The following is a 15,837-nucleotide window of genomic DNA, read 5'->3' as shown; positions in this document are numbered from 1 at the left end:
GCTGCGCTGATCCAAAGCCAGGAGCCAGATGCTTCCTCCTTTTCTCCCATGTGGGTGCAGGGCTTGGGCCATCGTCCACTGCCTTCCCAGGCCACAGCAGAGAGCTGGACTGGAAGAGGAGCAACCAGGACAGAATCTGGCGCCCTGACCGGGACTAGAACCCGTGGTGCCGGCGCCGCAGGTGGAGGATTAGCCTAGTGAGCCATGGCGCTGGCCAGACATAGTTTTAAATATTAAAGTTATTAAAAGAGTTATACAGATTTTTTCATCTGGGTCATTTTGGAGTCAAATTCTTTTTCTCATTATGGGTCATACTTTTCCTGCTTCACATGACTAGTTTTATTAGATTATGCCTTGTTTTTGTTTTTTTTTTAAGATTTATTTATTTATATGAAAGGCAGAGTTAGAGTGAGAAGTAGAGACGGAGAGAGAGGTGGGTCTTCCATCCACTGGTTCACTCCAAATGGCTACAAAGGCTAGGCCAAAGCTATGGGGCCAGGAGCTTCTTTTGGGTTTCCCACCTGGGTGGCAGGAGCCCAAGGACTTGGACCACTTTCTGCTGCTTTTCCCAGGCCATTAACAGGGAGCTAGATTTAAACCAGCTCCCATATGGGATGCTAGCAGTGCAGGAAGTGGCTTAACCTGCTGTACCACTGTGCAGGTCCCTGCCTTATTGAGTTTTGTATATATTTTACTGCAGATATTTTTGAGCTCTTTTCTTTGGTATAATCAGTTGGATACAGGTGATCCTTTGCTACTTGATTTCCAATATTAGTTAATTTACTTTATCCAGCATTCTATTGTTATGTATGGAATGGATTCAGTCCTATTACCCCATCTCTCCTGAAGTGGATCTCAAAGATAGGCAGCTTCGTGGGATTTCATTTACCCCTGTAACTACCTCCTAGAGAAAGGAAGCAACAAGACGGAAATCTCCTGTTTTTGTTGGGCCTAGATGACATAAATGTCATGGCATCCTTAGAAATTTTTGCAAACCTACATTTTAAGCAGTGTCACCCTTTCAAATATGGAGAACCGTGCTTGTTCCAAGTGGTATATGTTTTCTGAACCCAGTATGCAGGCTAGGAGTAGCAGCAAGAAGGGCCTGATGGCCACAGAGTGAGGGTCTTTGTGAAAAACATCCAGAAGAATGTGGTAGTCATATCTAAGGTTGCCAGCTTTGGTTTTAGGCTATGTTGGTTCTTCCAAATGTGGGGCACTGAATTCAGCCTTACATGGAACTAACTGAATATAATCATGCTATATCTGAGTGGCATGTTCTACATCATGTCAGGTTCTCTGATCTTGCATATTTACTAAAATTTAGGTTTAATGTTCTAATTTGCTTTTTATAGGTGAAAAAATGTAGATACATTGGAAAAATGAGCAACTTGCTGGCTAATGGACAGATTTCATTACTTTGAAATTCACTGCACTGCACAGCTCTTACTTTGTGTGTATTCCTGTTTTAGGTTGTGAGTGGGCTTTGGGAAATAGGCTTTCTGCTGAGCTTTGTTTCTTGATGACTCTGCATGGAATGTTTTACTTGTGAGTTCTGCATCCAGCTTTATCAGGCATCAAACAGTTGGCCAGTAAAGATAATACTTGAACTGAAGACATTCAGTCCAAGAAAACAAAGTAGATTTAAATGCAAATGATGTCCATGATTAAGTATTATTTTCTACTTCCTTGTGGTTATTCAAAAGTACCAGTCTCTAAGTACATATTGAAAGCAGGTATTTACCTGGTCTACATTTCAACCAACAGCACGCATATACTAGCCTGATGAAAAGTCCAGCAAAAGTGAGATTATTAGCTAGGTTTTTTTGATTCATAGACTACTGCAGTAAAATCGTCTTAACTGCAGAGGTCACTTAAAATTTGGAAATCACAGTTTGCTAGGTATTGAATCCTTTTTGGCATTTTGGAAAATAGTGAACACCAGTGACTCCATTCCTTGGCTAGTTAAGGGAGATGCTTGTTCCTTCCCCTCTCTTGCACAGAGTATGTTTACTAGAACTATGCCTTTACACTGAAAAGCAGCAAAGTAGGACCATGCTTCAGGCCAGACTGCTTTAGGAATCTCCTGTGATTCCTTTGAATAGGCTCTCATGTGAAGGAAATAAAGCAACAAATGATTACATCAGTAGCACTGGAACTACTTTCACTTCCTCTTTTAAAGAATCAGCAGGAAGTTTGCTCTTGACCGTATTCATTAGTCATATAACAGTGACAATATTGTTTAAAATATGGATTGGGGCCCCACTGTGGTGCAGTGATATGGGCAGTGGCTCAAGTCCTAGCTGCTTCACTTCCAGTCCAGCTCCTTGATAATCACCTGGGAAGGCTTGGCCCCCTGCACCCACATGGGAGACCCGGAGGAATCTCCTGGCTCCTGGCTTCAACCTGGCCCAGCCTGGTCATTGTAGCTAGTTGGGAAGTGAACCAGCAGACAGAAGATCTCTCTCTCTCTCTCTCTCTCTCTCTTTCAAATAAATAACTCTTTAAAAATGAATTTATGTATCAGAGTGACAGAGAAAGAGAAAGAGTTTCCATTTACTTGTTTACTCCCTAAATGCCTGCAACAATTGGGGCTAAGCCTGTCCAAAACCTCCATCCAGGTCTCTCACATGGGTAGCAGGGACCCTACTACTTGGATATCATCTGTTGCCTTCCCAGGTACATTAACAGGATGCTGGATTCTAATTGTGGAGTATTGGGGACTTAAACCGGCATTCCAATATGGGGATGCTCCATTTCAAGCAATAGCTTAATCTGCTGCTTCACAGTGCCCACCCTCACAGTGACAATTTTTTTTTCTTAAGTTTGCTTATTTATTTGGAAGACAGAGTGATAGAAAGAAAGATACAGAGATCTTTCACCTGCTGGTTCGTTCCCTAAAAGCCCACTGAAGCTGGGAGTCAGGAACTTCATGTGAGTGACAGGGAGCCAAGTCCCTGAGCTGTTACCAGCCGCCTCCTAGGGTATGCATCTGTGGGAAACTGGTTGGGAAGTGGAGGTTAAACTTGGTCCCAGGCACTGCAATATGGTATGCAGGTGTCCCAAACAGCAGCCTAACCCACAGTGCCACAGTGCTTGTCCCCACAATGACAATTCATAATGTGATCAATATTCTGTATGCTAGCTGTTTAATATGCACAATATTAAGAACAAAATGGTTTTGTATGTTTAAAATTTAGTGTCTGTGAAACTCATGTAGTGTTTTATAGAATGGAAATTGAAGTTATGTCACATACTTTAGAGAACAGCATTGTGTAAAATTTGTCCTTGTCAAATATTTCCCAAATATTGTATTGTGAAATTTGCTTACTAATATCACATTAAAGGTTTTAAAAAGTGAACTTTACTTTTTGTGTTTTTTAGGAGACCCATGTACAGTATCATCTCAGTTGGAGTTAGAAGAAGCCTTTAGGCTTTATGAACTAAACAAGGATTCTGAACTCTTGATTCATGGTAAAGAAATAATTGTTTTGTATACTTTTGGAGATACATGTTTTTAAAAATAACTGTATTCTTGATAATTTTGCTTTTTAAAGAATTACTTATGGTGCTAGTATTGTGAGGTAGTAGGTTAAGCTGTTGCTGGGATGCCTGCATCCCATACTGGTGCCAGTTCAAGTTTTGGCTGCTCCACTTCTGATCCAGCTCTCTGCTAATGGCCTGTGAAAGCAGCAGAAGGTGGCCCAAGTGCTTGGGCCCCTGCACCCACATGGGAGACCTGGAATAAGCTCCTGGCTCCTGGCTTCGGCTTGGCCCAGCCCCAGCTATTGCAGCCATGTGAGGAGTTAACCAGAGATGGAAAATCTCTGTTTCTGTCTTTCCTTTTCTCTGAAACTCTGCCTTTCAAATAAATAAATAAATCTTAAAAAAAAAAAAAAAAAGATTTACTTATGACAGAGGAGGAGAGATGTTCAGAGTACTGATTCTGACTCCAGGTGCCTACAACAGCTAGGGTTGGCTGGGCCAGGCTGAAGTCCAGAGCCAGGAACTCCATCTGGGTTTCCCATATGCGTGGCAGGGTCCTGTGTACTTGGACCATCTTCTGCTGCTTTCCCAGGTCCATTAGCAGGGAGCTGGGTCAGAAGTAGATGTTCCTACACTTAAACCTAGCACTCTGATATGGAATATGGGCATCCCAGGCAGTGACATAACTCACTGTGCCACACCTGCTCCTTCTTGACCATTTTTCAGCATAATCTTAATGTCATTTATTATTTCTTTCTGCACCGATCCAAAGCCAGGAGCCAGGTGCTTCCTCCTGGTCTCCCATGGGGGTACAGGGCCCAAGCACTTGGGCCATCCTCCACTGGCTTCCCGGGCCACAGCAGAGAGCTGGACTGGAAGAGGAGCAACTGGGACAGAATCCAGCGCCCCAACCGGGACTAGAACTTGGGGTGTTGGTGCCGCAGGCGGAGGATTAGCCTACTGAGCCATGGCGCCAGCTGTCATTTACTATTTCAATCTTTTATTTTGTTTTTTGAAAGAGAGATAGAGGTTTCCCATCCACTGATTGACTCCCCAAATGCCTCAGGCAGCCAGGGATAGGCCAGGCCAAAGCTGTAGCCTAGAACTCAATTAAGTTCTGCCTTGTGGGTGGCAGGAACCCAACTACTTGAGCCATTACTGCTGCCTCTCAGGGTGTTTATTAGCAGGAAACTGGAATCGGTAGTGGAGTGGGAATTTTTTTTTTTTTAAGATTTTATTTTATTTATTTGAAAGAGTTACAGGGAGAGGTAGACAGAGAGGTACTCCATCCGCTGGTTCACACCCCAGATAGCCACAGTGGCCAGAGCTACACTGATCTGAAGCCAGGAGCCTCCTCTGGGTCTCCCATGTGGGTGCAGGGGCCCAAGAACATGGGCCATCTTCCACTGCTTTCCCAGGCCATAGCAGAGAGTCGGATCAGAAGAGGAGCAGCCAGGACCAAAACTGGCGCCCATATGGGATACTGGCGCCTCAGGCCAGGGCCCTAACCCTCTGTGCACAGTGCTGGCCCCTGGAGTGGAAATTTGAAGCCAGGTTCTCCAGTGTGGGTTTTTGGTGTCCCAAGCAGAGTCTTAACTGCTGAATCAAACACCTGTACCCTGATGTCATTTTCTTAATTTCTGTGCAGTTGTCCTCATTCAGTAGTTTCTCAGATGCTAGAGAAAGTAAAATCAGTGTACTTCTTGTAATCTTGGGAAATTTGTCATCTGTGTATGCCTTCCGGGGTATTAAAATGTGATCTCTCAGTGCTTCACAGTAAATTTAAGATAGTTTGTTGAGATCTCAGTGGACTTCAGAAACTATCTAGTGTTTTGATAATCTCTTGCTAGAATAAAATTAGAAATGCTTGAAGCAATGATTGATCAATGGTATGAACAGTTTTTGTTTTATTCCTTTTTATGCTAAATCCTAGATTTGATTTCAGAAGTTAGCTTCTAGGGGCAGCGTAGGTTAATCCTCCACCTGTGGCGCCAGCATCCCATATGGGCACCAGTTCAAGTCCCGGTTGCTCCACTTCAATCTAGCTCTCTGCTATGGCCTGGGAGAGCAGCAGAAGATGGTCCAAGTCCTTGGGACCCTGCACTCACATGGGAGACCAGGAAAAAGCGCCTGGCTCCTGGCTTTGGATCAGCACAGCTCCAGCCGTTGGCGGCCATTTAGAGAATGAACCAAGGGAAAGAAGACCTTTCTCTCTGTCTCTCCCTCTCACTGTCTGTAACTCTACCTCTCAAATAAAAGAAATAAAATCTTGAAAAAAGAAAAAAAAGAAGTTAGCTTCTGTCTCAGCTTTTTTTTTTTTTTTTTTTTGTTACTTGAAAGTCACAGTTACAGAGAAAAGGAGAGGCAGAGAGAGAAAGAGGTCTTCCATCTACTGACTCACTCCCCAGATGGCCACAATGGCCGGAGCTGAGCCCATCCGAAGCCAGGACCTAGCAGCTTCTTCTGGGTCTCCCACGCGAGTGCAGGGGCCCAAGGACTTGGGCCATCTTCTACTGCTCTCCCAGGCCATAACAGAGAGCAGGATTGGAAGTGAAGCAGCCGGGTCTCGAACTGGCGCCCATATGGAATGCCGGTACTGCAGGTAGCTGCTTTACCTGCTGTGCCACAGCGCCAGCCCCTCCATCTCCGATTTTAAAATATAAACTATCAGGAACTATACTTCCTATACTCTGCTCTTTATTTTATTCTTTTTTTTTCTTTTTCTTTTTTTTTAACTTTTATTTAATGAATATAAATTTCCAGTGTACAGCTTATGGATTACAAGGGCTTCCCCCCCCCCCCCCATAACTTCCCTCCCACCCGCAACCCTCCCCTCTCCCACTCCCTCTCCCCTTCCATTTGCATCAAGATTCATTTTCAATTCTCTTTATATACAGAAGATCAATTTAGTATAAAGATTTCAACAGTTTGCATCCACATAGAAACACAAAGTGAAACATACTGTTTGAGTACTAGTTATAGCATTAAATCACAATGTACAGCACAGTAAGGACAGAGATCCCACATGAGGAGCAAGTGCACAGTGGCTCCTGTTGTTGACCCAACAAATTGACACTCTAGTTTATGGTGCCAGTAACCATCCTAGGCTGTCGTCATGAGTTGCCAAGGCTATGGAAGCCTTCCAAGTTTGCCGACTCTGATAGTATTTAGACAAGGTCATAAAAGAGAGAGTGAGGATAGTAACCAATGATCCTAAGAGTGGCATTTACCAGGTTTGAACAATTATACAGCATTAAGTGGGGAAGAGGACCATCAGTACACACAGGTTGGGAGTAGAGCCATTGGTGGTAGAGTAGAGGTTATGATTACAAAGGAATGAGGCCCAAGTGCACTAGACAGGGCCTAGAACAAAGGACAGAGTCATTATTAGAGGAGCTAAGAAAGGTGCTGTCTAAGCTACAAGTAATTTTTCTGATTGAGAGGCAAATAGAACCTGACAGAAGGGGCTTGATAATAATCTGGTGGGCTTTAGGCCTTGTAAATTCAGAGGCCCAGACCTATCTATCTCTTCACATGGGGTATATCCTAAGGGAGGTGTGAACCTCCTAGGGGAAGGCACTCTGTTGACTTTCATTACTTGGCTGGCCTGGGAGGAGAGCTGGCCAGGTAAAGGCAGGGGACATCTCTAACAAGAAATTGACAGTTCTGCCTGCAATGTTGCTGACCCTACTTGGCCGTCCCCTCAGCTGCAGTGGTCACTTTGGAAGTTGGGCTGAGGGAAGGGCTTTTCAGCTTAGAGCCAATAAGATCTGTGGCTCTGACCTGGGCATCCTTCGACTCCAGGGCAGGTCCATTTCCAGTGATCCAACTCTTGGCAGAGCTGCCAGGGCTCTTCACAAGCTGACTTCTGCTGAAGCCCAGGCTTACCACATTGAAAGCCACTGCAGTGGACTGGCCTGTTGGGTCTCCTTGAGGGCAGATCGCTGTACAGATCAGCCATTAATAGGCCTGCCACCCATTGCTTCTGATGCCGAGCTTTCTTTTCCTCCTGGTTTGTGTTAAAGCAGACCAGAGGATGCAAGTCAAGGGAGTGCCCGTTTCCCATCTCTAATCTTCGGTGGCCTGAACTACAAGTCTATAGTCACAGGCATGTTCTGTAGTAGTTTTTCTAAGGTAGACAATGCCCATGAGGAAAATTATATTCTCACTTTAAAACTTTCTTTCCCTTTGGTCTGAAAGGGAGGTTTTTTCTACTTACTGTATACTTCGCTGATGGCGAAGTGAATCTAGCTATGAGATTATTATTTGAGTTCTTATTTTGGCTATGCTATTGCAGAAAAATGTTAGCCATCTCTTTTATAAGGTCTAAAGATTAAATTGTGCATCCTACAGATTCCTTCATAATAGAATTAGTTTCCTACCTTGAAGAGAATAGAGAAATGAAAGAAGAAGTTGGGCTTAGAATAGAGAAATGAGGGAGCAAGTCCTAGATCGCTTGCTGACAATAGCAATATCACGTGAATACTTAGCAAACCGTTTCAACCATTAGATAACAACTTAAGAAAACATTTACCAGAAGGTCCAATGCCTTCTATAAATTTTAAGAATCATGTATTTGAAAACACCTCTTAAATATCTAACATGGTGTAGTTTGTTTAGCCAGTAAACTTAAGCACAACCATCTAAAATGTTTTTAGTTTCTTTCTACCAACAAGTCTAAAACATATGATACACAGATTCAGGTCCCACAAATTAAAATGTATCTTTGATTGATTTTAGCAGCTTAAATTTATGGACAATCTTATCTATAAGCCATTTAAAATAAAACTCTTAATAAAATTTCCCCATGTGGACATACAATATGTACACACATATAATATAGCATAATAGACCAATATAGCAATTTTAATAATAGCTTTTAAAATCTTTAACTCTTTTTGTAGATTGCCAATTGATTTGAATTGCTTTTTGGTTTTAGTAACCTCAGTTAGCCAGACTTTCTCTCAGTTGGTACTGTTAATACATTATTGGCTTCATCTGTTTACAGAGCCATCCCAAAGTACTGAATACAATAAAAGTGGCTGGAAAAAGTCCATAGGAACCTATAGGAGGACAGCTAAACACAGAACCAACAACGCTTTAGTTTTATGAGCAGCAGATCATATATAACTGTGGATGACAAAAGACTTTAAGTCGCCATGTTTAAAATTATAAACTCATCAACCAACAAGAGGCACTTGCTTACTTCACAGTATTTTTGAAAGCACCTGTAGGATTTTACAAGTATTTAACCCTTTAAGCCTCTGGGGCTTTCTCATTAAGATAACTATCATGTCTAGTAACACAAGATCATTAGACTTTTTAATTCTCAAACATTTGTATTAATAGCATTTTCCATTATAGAAACTTAAAGTCTGGTACCACATCACATCTTGACAGTCCTTCTAATATACTCCAAATAGACTGATTAGTTGGTGTCTCTATAAGATGAGAGACATAGGTCCTTCGATTTTTTCAGTTGGGCCCAAACTGGAAAAACCAAAGTCCAGGATTTACTGGAAATTTTAGAGACCAGATTGTTTGAAACTTTGAGTTTTTGAATGCCTGTCAAGAATGCCAAGAAGGCTCAAAATCCAAAATATCTGGTTGAAATAAGATTTCTTAAAATCATGACATAACATAGACCAAATTTGATCATTGTTACAAGGTGATTATTCAAATTTTTGAAAAAAGCACATATTTAAATAACCCATAGCTCTTAATAAAAATTCAGCTGTTTTTGAACAATTAGAATTTAACAGACATCAAGAGAACATATTAGATTACTTTAACACATTGCTTTAACAGAGCATCAGAGTTTAATTCTATGTCAAAGAGAAATTGAGCTTCCTGTGATCTTTTGCTGTGAGGTTTCCTTCCTTTACCTTCTTTCATATTGGTGACCATGTTTCTGTGTTTCTGTGTGTAAGACATCTTTAAGCATCTTTTGCAGGGCAGGATGAGTGGCAACAAATTCTTTCAGTTTCTGTTTGCTATGAAAAGTCTTAATTTCACCTTCATTCACAAATGAGAGCTTTGCAGGATATAGTATTCTGGGCTGGCAGTTTTTCTCTCTTAGTACCTGGGCTATGTCTCGCCATTCCCTTCTAGCTTGTAGGGTTTCTGATGAGAAGTCTGCTGTGAGTTTAATTGGAGATCCTCTAAGAGTGATCTGACGTTTCTCTCTTGCACATTTTAGGATCTTTTCTTTATGTTTCACTGTGGTGAGTTTGATTACAACATGTCGTGGTGAGGATCTCTCTTGGTCATGTTTATTAGGGGTTCTATAAGCTTCCTGTACTAAGATGCCTCTGTCCTTCTCCAAACCTGGGAAATTTTCTGCTAGTATCTCACTGAAAATGCTTTCTAATCCTTTCTCCCTCTCCATGCCTTCAGGAACTCCTAGAACCCGAATGTTGGGTTTTTTAATAGTATCCTGTAGATTCCCGACAATATTTTTTAGATTTCTAATTTCTTCTTCTTTTCTTTGGTTTGCCTGTTTCCTTTCCTGTTCTCTGTCTTCTAAGTCTGATATTCTCTCTTCTGCTTCGCCCATTCTGTTTTTAAGGCTCTCTAATGTGTTTGTCATTTGATCTATTGAATTCTTCATTTCATTATGATTTCTCGTCACTATCAGAGTTTCTTGTTCCACTAGTTGTTTCATTTCATTTTGATTCCTCCTTAATATTTCACTTTCACGAGAGAGATTTTCTATCTTGTCCATGAAGGATTTCTGTAGTTCAAGAATTTGTTTTTGAGAACTTCTTAATGTTCTTATCAATTTTTTGAGATCTGCTTCTTGCATTTCTTCGATCTCATCATCTTCATAATCTTGAATTGGGGTGTCTTTTTCATTTGGGGGCGTCATAGTTTCTTCCTTGTTCTTGTTAGCTTGGTTTTTGCGTTTGTTGTTTGGCATGTTGGAGATATTTGGTTTCTTCACTGTGGTGTTTTTTCTTGTTACACTATGGCTCTATATTAAGTGGACTGTCTGCTTTCAGTGGAGCCTTAGAGGCTTGAGATGAGTGTGGACTGAGAGCTGTGTTTGGTTCCTCAGGGTTGAGGGTGTGTCAAGGATGACACTCCCAGGTTAGGAGTGGTAAATCTCTCTTTCTTTTTTTGATTTAAAAGGGAAGTAATTCCGCACAGCTGAACGTAATTGGAGGTAGTTAGCAGGCAAATGATATACCCACAGGAGCCAGAGATCGGAAGCTCTTTCCCAAGGACCACACAGGGAATCTCTGCTGCCCTCAGTGTGGGCTCCAATTCTCCTGAAATCTCCCACTGGGTTGCCAAGTTAGATGCTAATCTCCTGTTATTTCACCCCTCCCCCCAGAGTCAGGTTTTTCTGCTAGGCTCAGGGCCGGTGCAGACCTGAGGTCGCCCTGCTTATGACGTATGTCCAAAATGGCGCCTGCTCTGTCTTGCTCGCCTTTGAGAGGTGAGCGGAGAGAGAGAAACTTGTGTCCGTATCGGTCACTTTTTTTATTTTTTTTCTCTCTCTTCTAGTTAGCCTGGTGAACTTTTCCCCACGGAGTTTCAAGCCTCGTTCCCTCTAGCCTCCTCTTTCCGCTTGCCTGCTGGTATCTCGGGCTATGGAGGTTCGGCTCACCTCGCGTTCCAGCGCTGGTGCGTTGAGTCTGCCGCTGGTGTCCCGAACTTGGGCTCCCACGCTCTCCACGCAGGTCCACTGTGAATCACTAGTTCCGGAAGAGTTTCCTCTGCTGTTTCATCCCCTACTCTTCCTTGACCCTGCAGTATCTCCACTTATATTAAATTTTCTCTCCCCCCAGACTAAGTGTGCTCCCTGCCTATTCCGCCATCTTGCCGCCTGTCTTTATTTTATTCTTTAAAAGATTTGTTTGTTTATTTTGAAAGTCAGTTACAGAGAGAAAAGGAAAAACAGATCTTCCATGTACAGGTTCATGCCCCAGATGGCTGCAACGACCAGTGCTGGACCAGGCCTGAGCCAGGTGCCAGGAACTTCATCTTGGCCTCCCTCATAGGTGGCAGTGGCCCAAACACTTGGGCCATCTTCTGCTGCTTTTCCCAGGCCATTAGCAGGGAGCTGGATCAGAAGTAGAGCAACCAGGACTCAAGCCAGCTCCCACATGGGATGCTGGTGTTGTAGGTGATGGCTTTCTGTGCTACAATTCCAGCTCCTGCTCTGCTCTTTATTAACATGTGTCCTTTACTGTATTAACTTCATAAATTTCCTATTGCTTTGTATTCTACCTATTATAAAAATAGCTTAAATTAGTATGTCAATTTATAGTTTCTAAAGTAAACTCATTTTTAGATTTTGGTATTCTTCCTGTCATTATTTTTAAATTGAGTATACATCATCCAAAAACTGTAATTTTAAAAAATATTTATTTACATAGATTTGAAAAGCAGAGCAACAGAGAGAGGGACAGAGTGCTTCCATTTGCTGGTTCACTCCCCAAATGCCCACGACGGCAGGGTTAAACCAGGCCAGAGCCAGGGACCTGGAACTCCATCTGGGTATCTCACAGATCATGGGTGACATAGGCCCAAGCCATTTGATCTATCATCTGCTGCCTCCCAAGATGCATTAGCAGAAAGCTGGATTGGAAGCGAGTAACCAGGACTTGAATGAGCACTCAGTATGAAATACAGGCATCCCAAATAGCAGCTTAACCTGCGTGAAGTGCCCACCCCTCTAATGTTTTATGTTCCATATTTGTGTGCAATTTTTGTTGTAGCAAATGTGTTACTACAACAAAGATTTAAGAAATAATAGTTAATTTAAAATATAGTGATATAACAGGGACTGAAATTACTGATTCAAACTTTTGATACATTGTCTATAGATAGGTTTGTTTCCATGAAAACTTCCTTTATATAGCCTTGGTGAAATGGATATCTTTGACAGATAATACAGACTTTATGCTAATATCTTGTTCCAAAAGAGAGAGTCCGTTTAAAATTTGGATTACTTTTAGGTCTGTGTAATTTGAGTGTTTAAATATGCTATTAATTTTAGTTTATTTCCTTTCAGTATTCCCTTGTGTACCAGAACGTCCTGGAATGCCTTGTCCAGGAGAGGATAGTGAGTATTTATAAGCTTCATATCTTTGAAAAGAGTTATGCAATAGCACAAGTGAAAAATAATCAAAAATAGAAGTTTGATTTCATTTTATTTAAGATTTATTTATTTATTGGGAAGGCAGAGTTAGAGAGGGAGAGGTGGACACAGAAAGATCGATCTGCTATTCTTTAGCTCATTCCCCAAAGGGCTGCAGCAGCCAGGACTGGGCCAGGCCAAAACCAGGAGCCAGAAGCTTCATCTGGGTCTCCCACGTGGGTACAGGGGCCCAAGCACTTGGGCCATCCTTTGCTGCTTTCCCAGGCACATGAGTAGATAGGCAGATCAGAAGTAGAGCAGCTGGCTTGAACTTGTGCCCATATAGGATACTGGCACTGTGGCGCAGCAGGTTAAGTCACTGTCTACAGTGCTGGCCCTTCATTTTTTCCCCTGTTTTTTAGAATTTAGAATAAATATATTAGTGACTACCTAAATTGTTCGAAATTCAGATAGTTTTTTTTTTTTGGACAGGTAGAGTTATAGACAGTGAGAGGGAGAGAAAGAGAAAAAGGTCTTCCTTCCATTGGTTCACTCCCCAAATGGCTGTTACGGCTGGCGCTGCGCCGATCCAAAGCCAGGAACCAGGTGCTTCTTCCAGGTCTCCCATGCGGGTGCAGGCTCCCAAGCACCTGGGCCATCCTCCACTGCCTTCCCGGGCCACAGCAGAGAGCTGGCCTAGAAGAGGAGCAACCAGGACTAGAACACGGCGCCCATATGGGATGCTGGTGCCACAGGTGGAGGATTAACCAAGTGAGCCACGGTGCCGGCCCAAAATTCAGATAGTTCCTAGCTATAACTTATAATTGTTGTACATATGAAAGAAAAATAAATTTCGAGTCATATCTTTCTGCTTTTTTTTTTTTAAAGATTTATTTATTTATTTAAAAGTCAGAGTTACACAGAGAGAAGGAAAGGCAGAGAAAGGTCTTCCATCCGCTGGTCCACTCCCCAGATGGCCCAATGGCCGGAGCTGCACCGATCCGAAGGAGCCAGGAGCTTCTTCCAGGTCTTCCACATGGGTGCAGGGGCCCAAGGACTTGGGCCATTTTCTACTGCTTTCCCAGGCCATAGCAGAGAGCTGGATTGGAAGAGGCGCAGCAGGAACTAGAACCAGCGCCCATATGGGATGTCGGCGCTTCAGGCCAGGGCTTTAACCCGCTGCACCACAGCGCTGGCCCCATCTGCTTTTTAATTTTGGACATTTTCAGACCTATAGAGGTGTTGGCAACATTTAAAACAAGAATCCCCATATAACCTTTGCTGAGATTTACCAATGAACATTTTGCCTGTTAGCTTTATGTCTGATCTGTCTCTGTGTATGCGTAGGCACGCATAGGGAAAAACATGCTTTTTTATTTTTCTGTTGTGCCATTTAAGAGTGACTGACATAACATTTCACCTTTAAATACTTCAGCATGTGTTCCTAGGAATTGTTATGGGAATTTCTATTAAGGAGGTGAACTGGAAGTCAAACTACTATTCTGATATAATTATACATGTAAGCATATGTTTGCTGTTAAGTTATTGCTTTTGTTTTATGGCATAATTTATAACTAGGCAACTCATTTTCATTTGTGGTTTCTTCACATTTCCATGACATTAGCAAGAATGGTGCTAAATGTTTTACTGAAGTAAGTGAAATAGTTATAAGCTTTTAATTCTGAAACTTCATTATCCTAAGTGAAAAAGGAGATGTAAGGACTATGAATGTTTGTAAAGAAGAGTGTGGGGGCTGTGTACTATGTAAGAAGATGGGGAAATACAAGGAATAAATAGGATACGGAAGCAATAATGAAAAATGCAAGTTCAGATCCAGGTGGGAGTATATTTCTGGGGTTCCAGTGGCAGGTGGACTAAAGCCGTGAACGCTGCTCTCACGAGTTCTTGGAGAAATGGGTGTTCGTTGTTTGTGCAGAGCCAGAGTCTTTTTGATTCCAGAGTCCCAACTCCACATCTATTTTAGGTTTGTAGCAGCCTTCACAGATAAAATACAATTTTCTAACTTTTCATTATACTTTGTGTTCACTTTCTCATTTTAAAATTCATTGGTGGGAATTTTGACACCACCTCTATTATATCACTGAACTACAATGTGAGGGGAAATGATAACAGTTACAGTAGTGATGGACTCAATCAAAATTATAGATGTGAACTACAATTGATATTTCTGGACCTCTTTCACTAAATGTTTTTTTCTTTTTTTATAAAAGATTTATTTATTTGAGAAGTAGCATTACAGACAGAGGAAGAGGCAGAGAGAAAGGCCTTCCATCCACTGGCTCACTCCCCATGTGGCCACAATGGCCAGAATTGGGCCAGTTGTAAAGCAGGAACTTCCTCCACATCTCCCACGCAGGTGCAGGGGCCCAAGCACTTGGGCCATCTTGTCCTGCTTTCCCAGGCCTTAAGCAGAGAGCTGGATCGGAAGTGGAGCAGCCAGGATACAAACTGGCACCCATATGGAATGCCAGCACTGCAAATGGAGGCTTAGCCTACTACACCACAACACCAGACCATCTAAATGTATTTAAGGAGATTATTATTAAAAAAAAAAACAAAAAACAAAAAACATTGAATAAGAGGTCACTGGGGAAGAAGATATAATTGTGGTTATAAAATATAACAATTACTTACAAAAATTAAAGTGCACTTTCACAGTGAAGAGATCTAGAATCACTACATATAACAGTGATCAGGATTAGTAATGGGAAACAAAATTCTGACATTTCTGTACCTCTTGATGTAATAACATAAGAAATACCCTTTACTATGTATTAGTTTTGCTAAAAGTATTTAACAATGATTCTGATCGTAAGGAAACAGACAAATCCAGAATGTGGGCTATAAGACAACTGCCTAGACTCTAAAAAGTCAACACTGTGAGGAAAACAAATAAAAACAAGGCACAGTGAATGTTTTAGATTACATTAAGGAGACTAAAAAGTGTAACAACCAAAGGCAAAGCCTGAATCTTGACTAATTCCTAGAGAGAAAAGGTTTAAAAAACTTTTGAAATGAAATGTAAATTTTGAAAAAACAAAAGCAATGTTATTCAAATGTTTATATTTTCTACAGTTTTTCAGATTTATTTTTATTTATTTGAGAATCAGAGAGACAGAGGAGAGATGAACAGCAAGATACTACCTGCCAGTGCATTCCTCAAATGCAGTAATGGCCAAGGCTAAGGTCTTTTTTTGTCTATTTTGTCTTGATGAACCTTTAACTGTTTCAATTTCAAGTTT

The 15,837-nt window shown here is 41.7% G+C and overlaps 1 protein-coding gene across 1 annotated transcript in view; it reads left to right on the top strand.

Annotated features, from left to right (window-relative positions):
- The window catches only part of PRKCI (protein kinase C iota), a 93,428-nt gene that overhangs the window by 39,404 nt on the left and 38,187 nt on the right, over positions 1-15,837 (top strand). The window contains exons 3-4 of the mRNA XM_062211942.1: positions 3,385-3,474; positions 12,509-12,559. Coding sequence (XP_062067926.1) covers positions 3,385-3,474; positions 12,509-12,559 — 141 coding nt within the window. The remainder of the gene's footprint in view (positions 1-3,384; positions 3,475-12,508; positions 12,560-15,837) is intronic.

This window comes from Lepus europaeus, chromosome 2 (genome assembly GCF_033115175.1).
Source record: "Lepus europaeus isolate LE1 chromosome 2, mLepTim1.pri, whole genome shotgun sequence".
NCBI classification, from domain to species: domain Eukaryota; kingdom Metazoa; phylum Chordata; class Mammalia; order Lagomorpha; family Leporidae; genus Lepus; species Lepus europaeus.
This window is presented reverse-complemented; position numbering and strand designations above follow the sequence as displayed.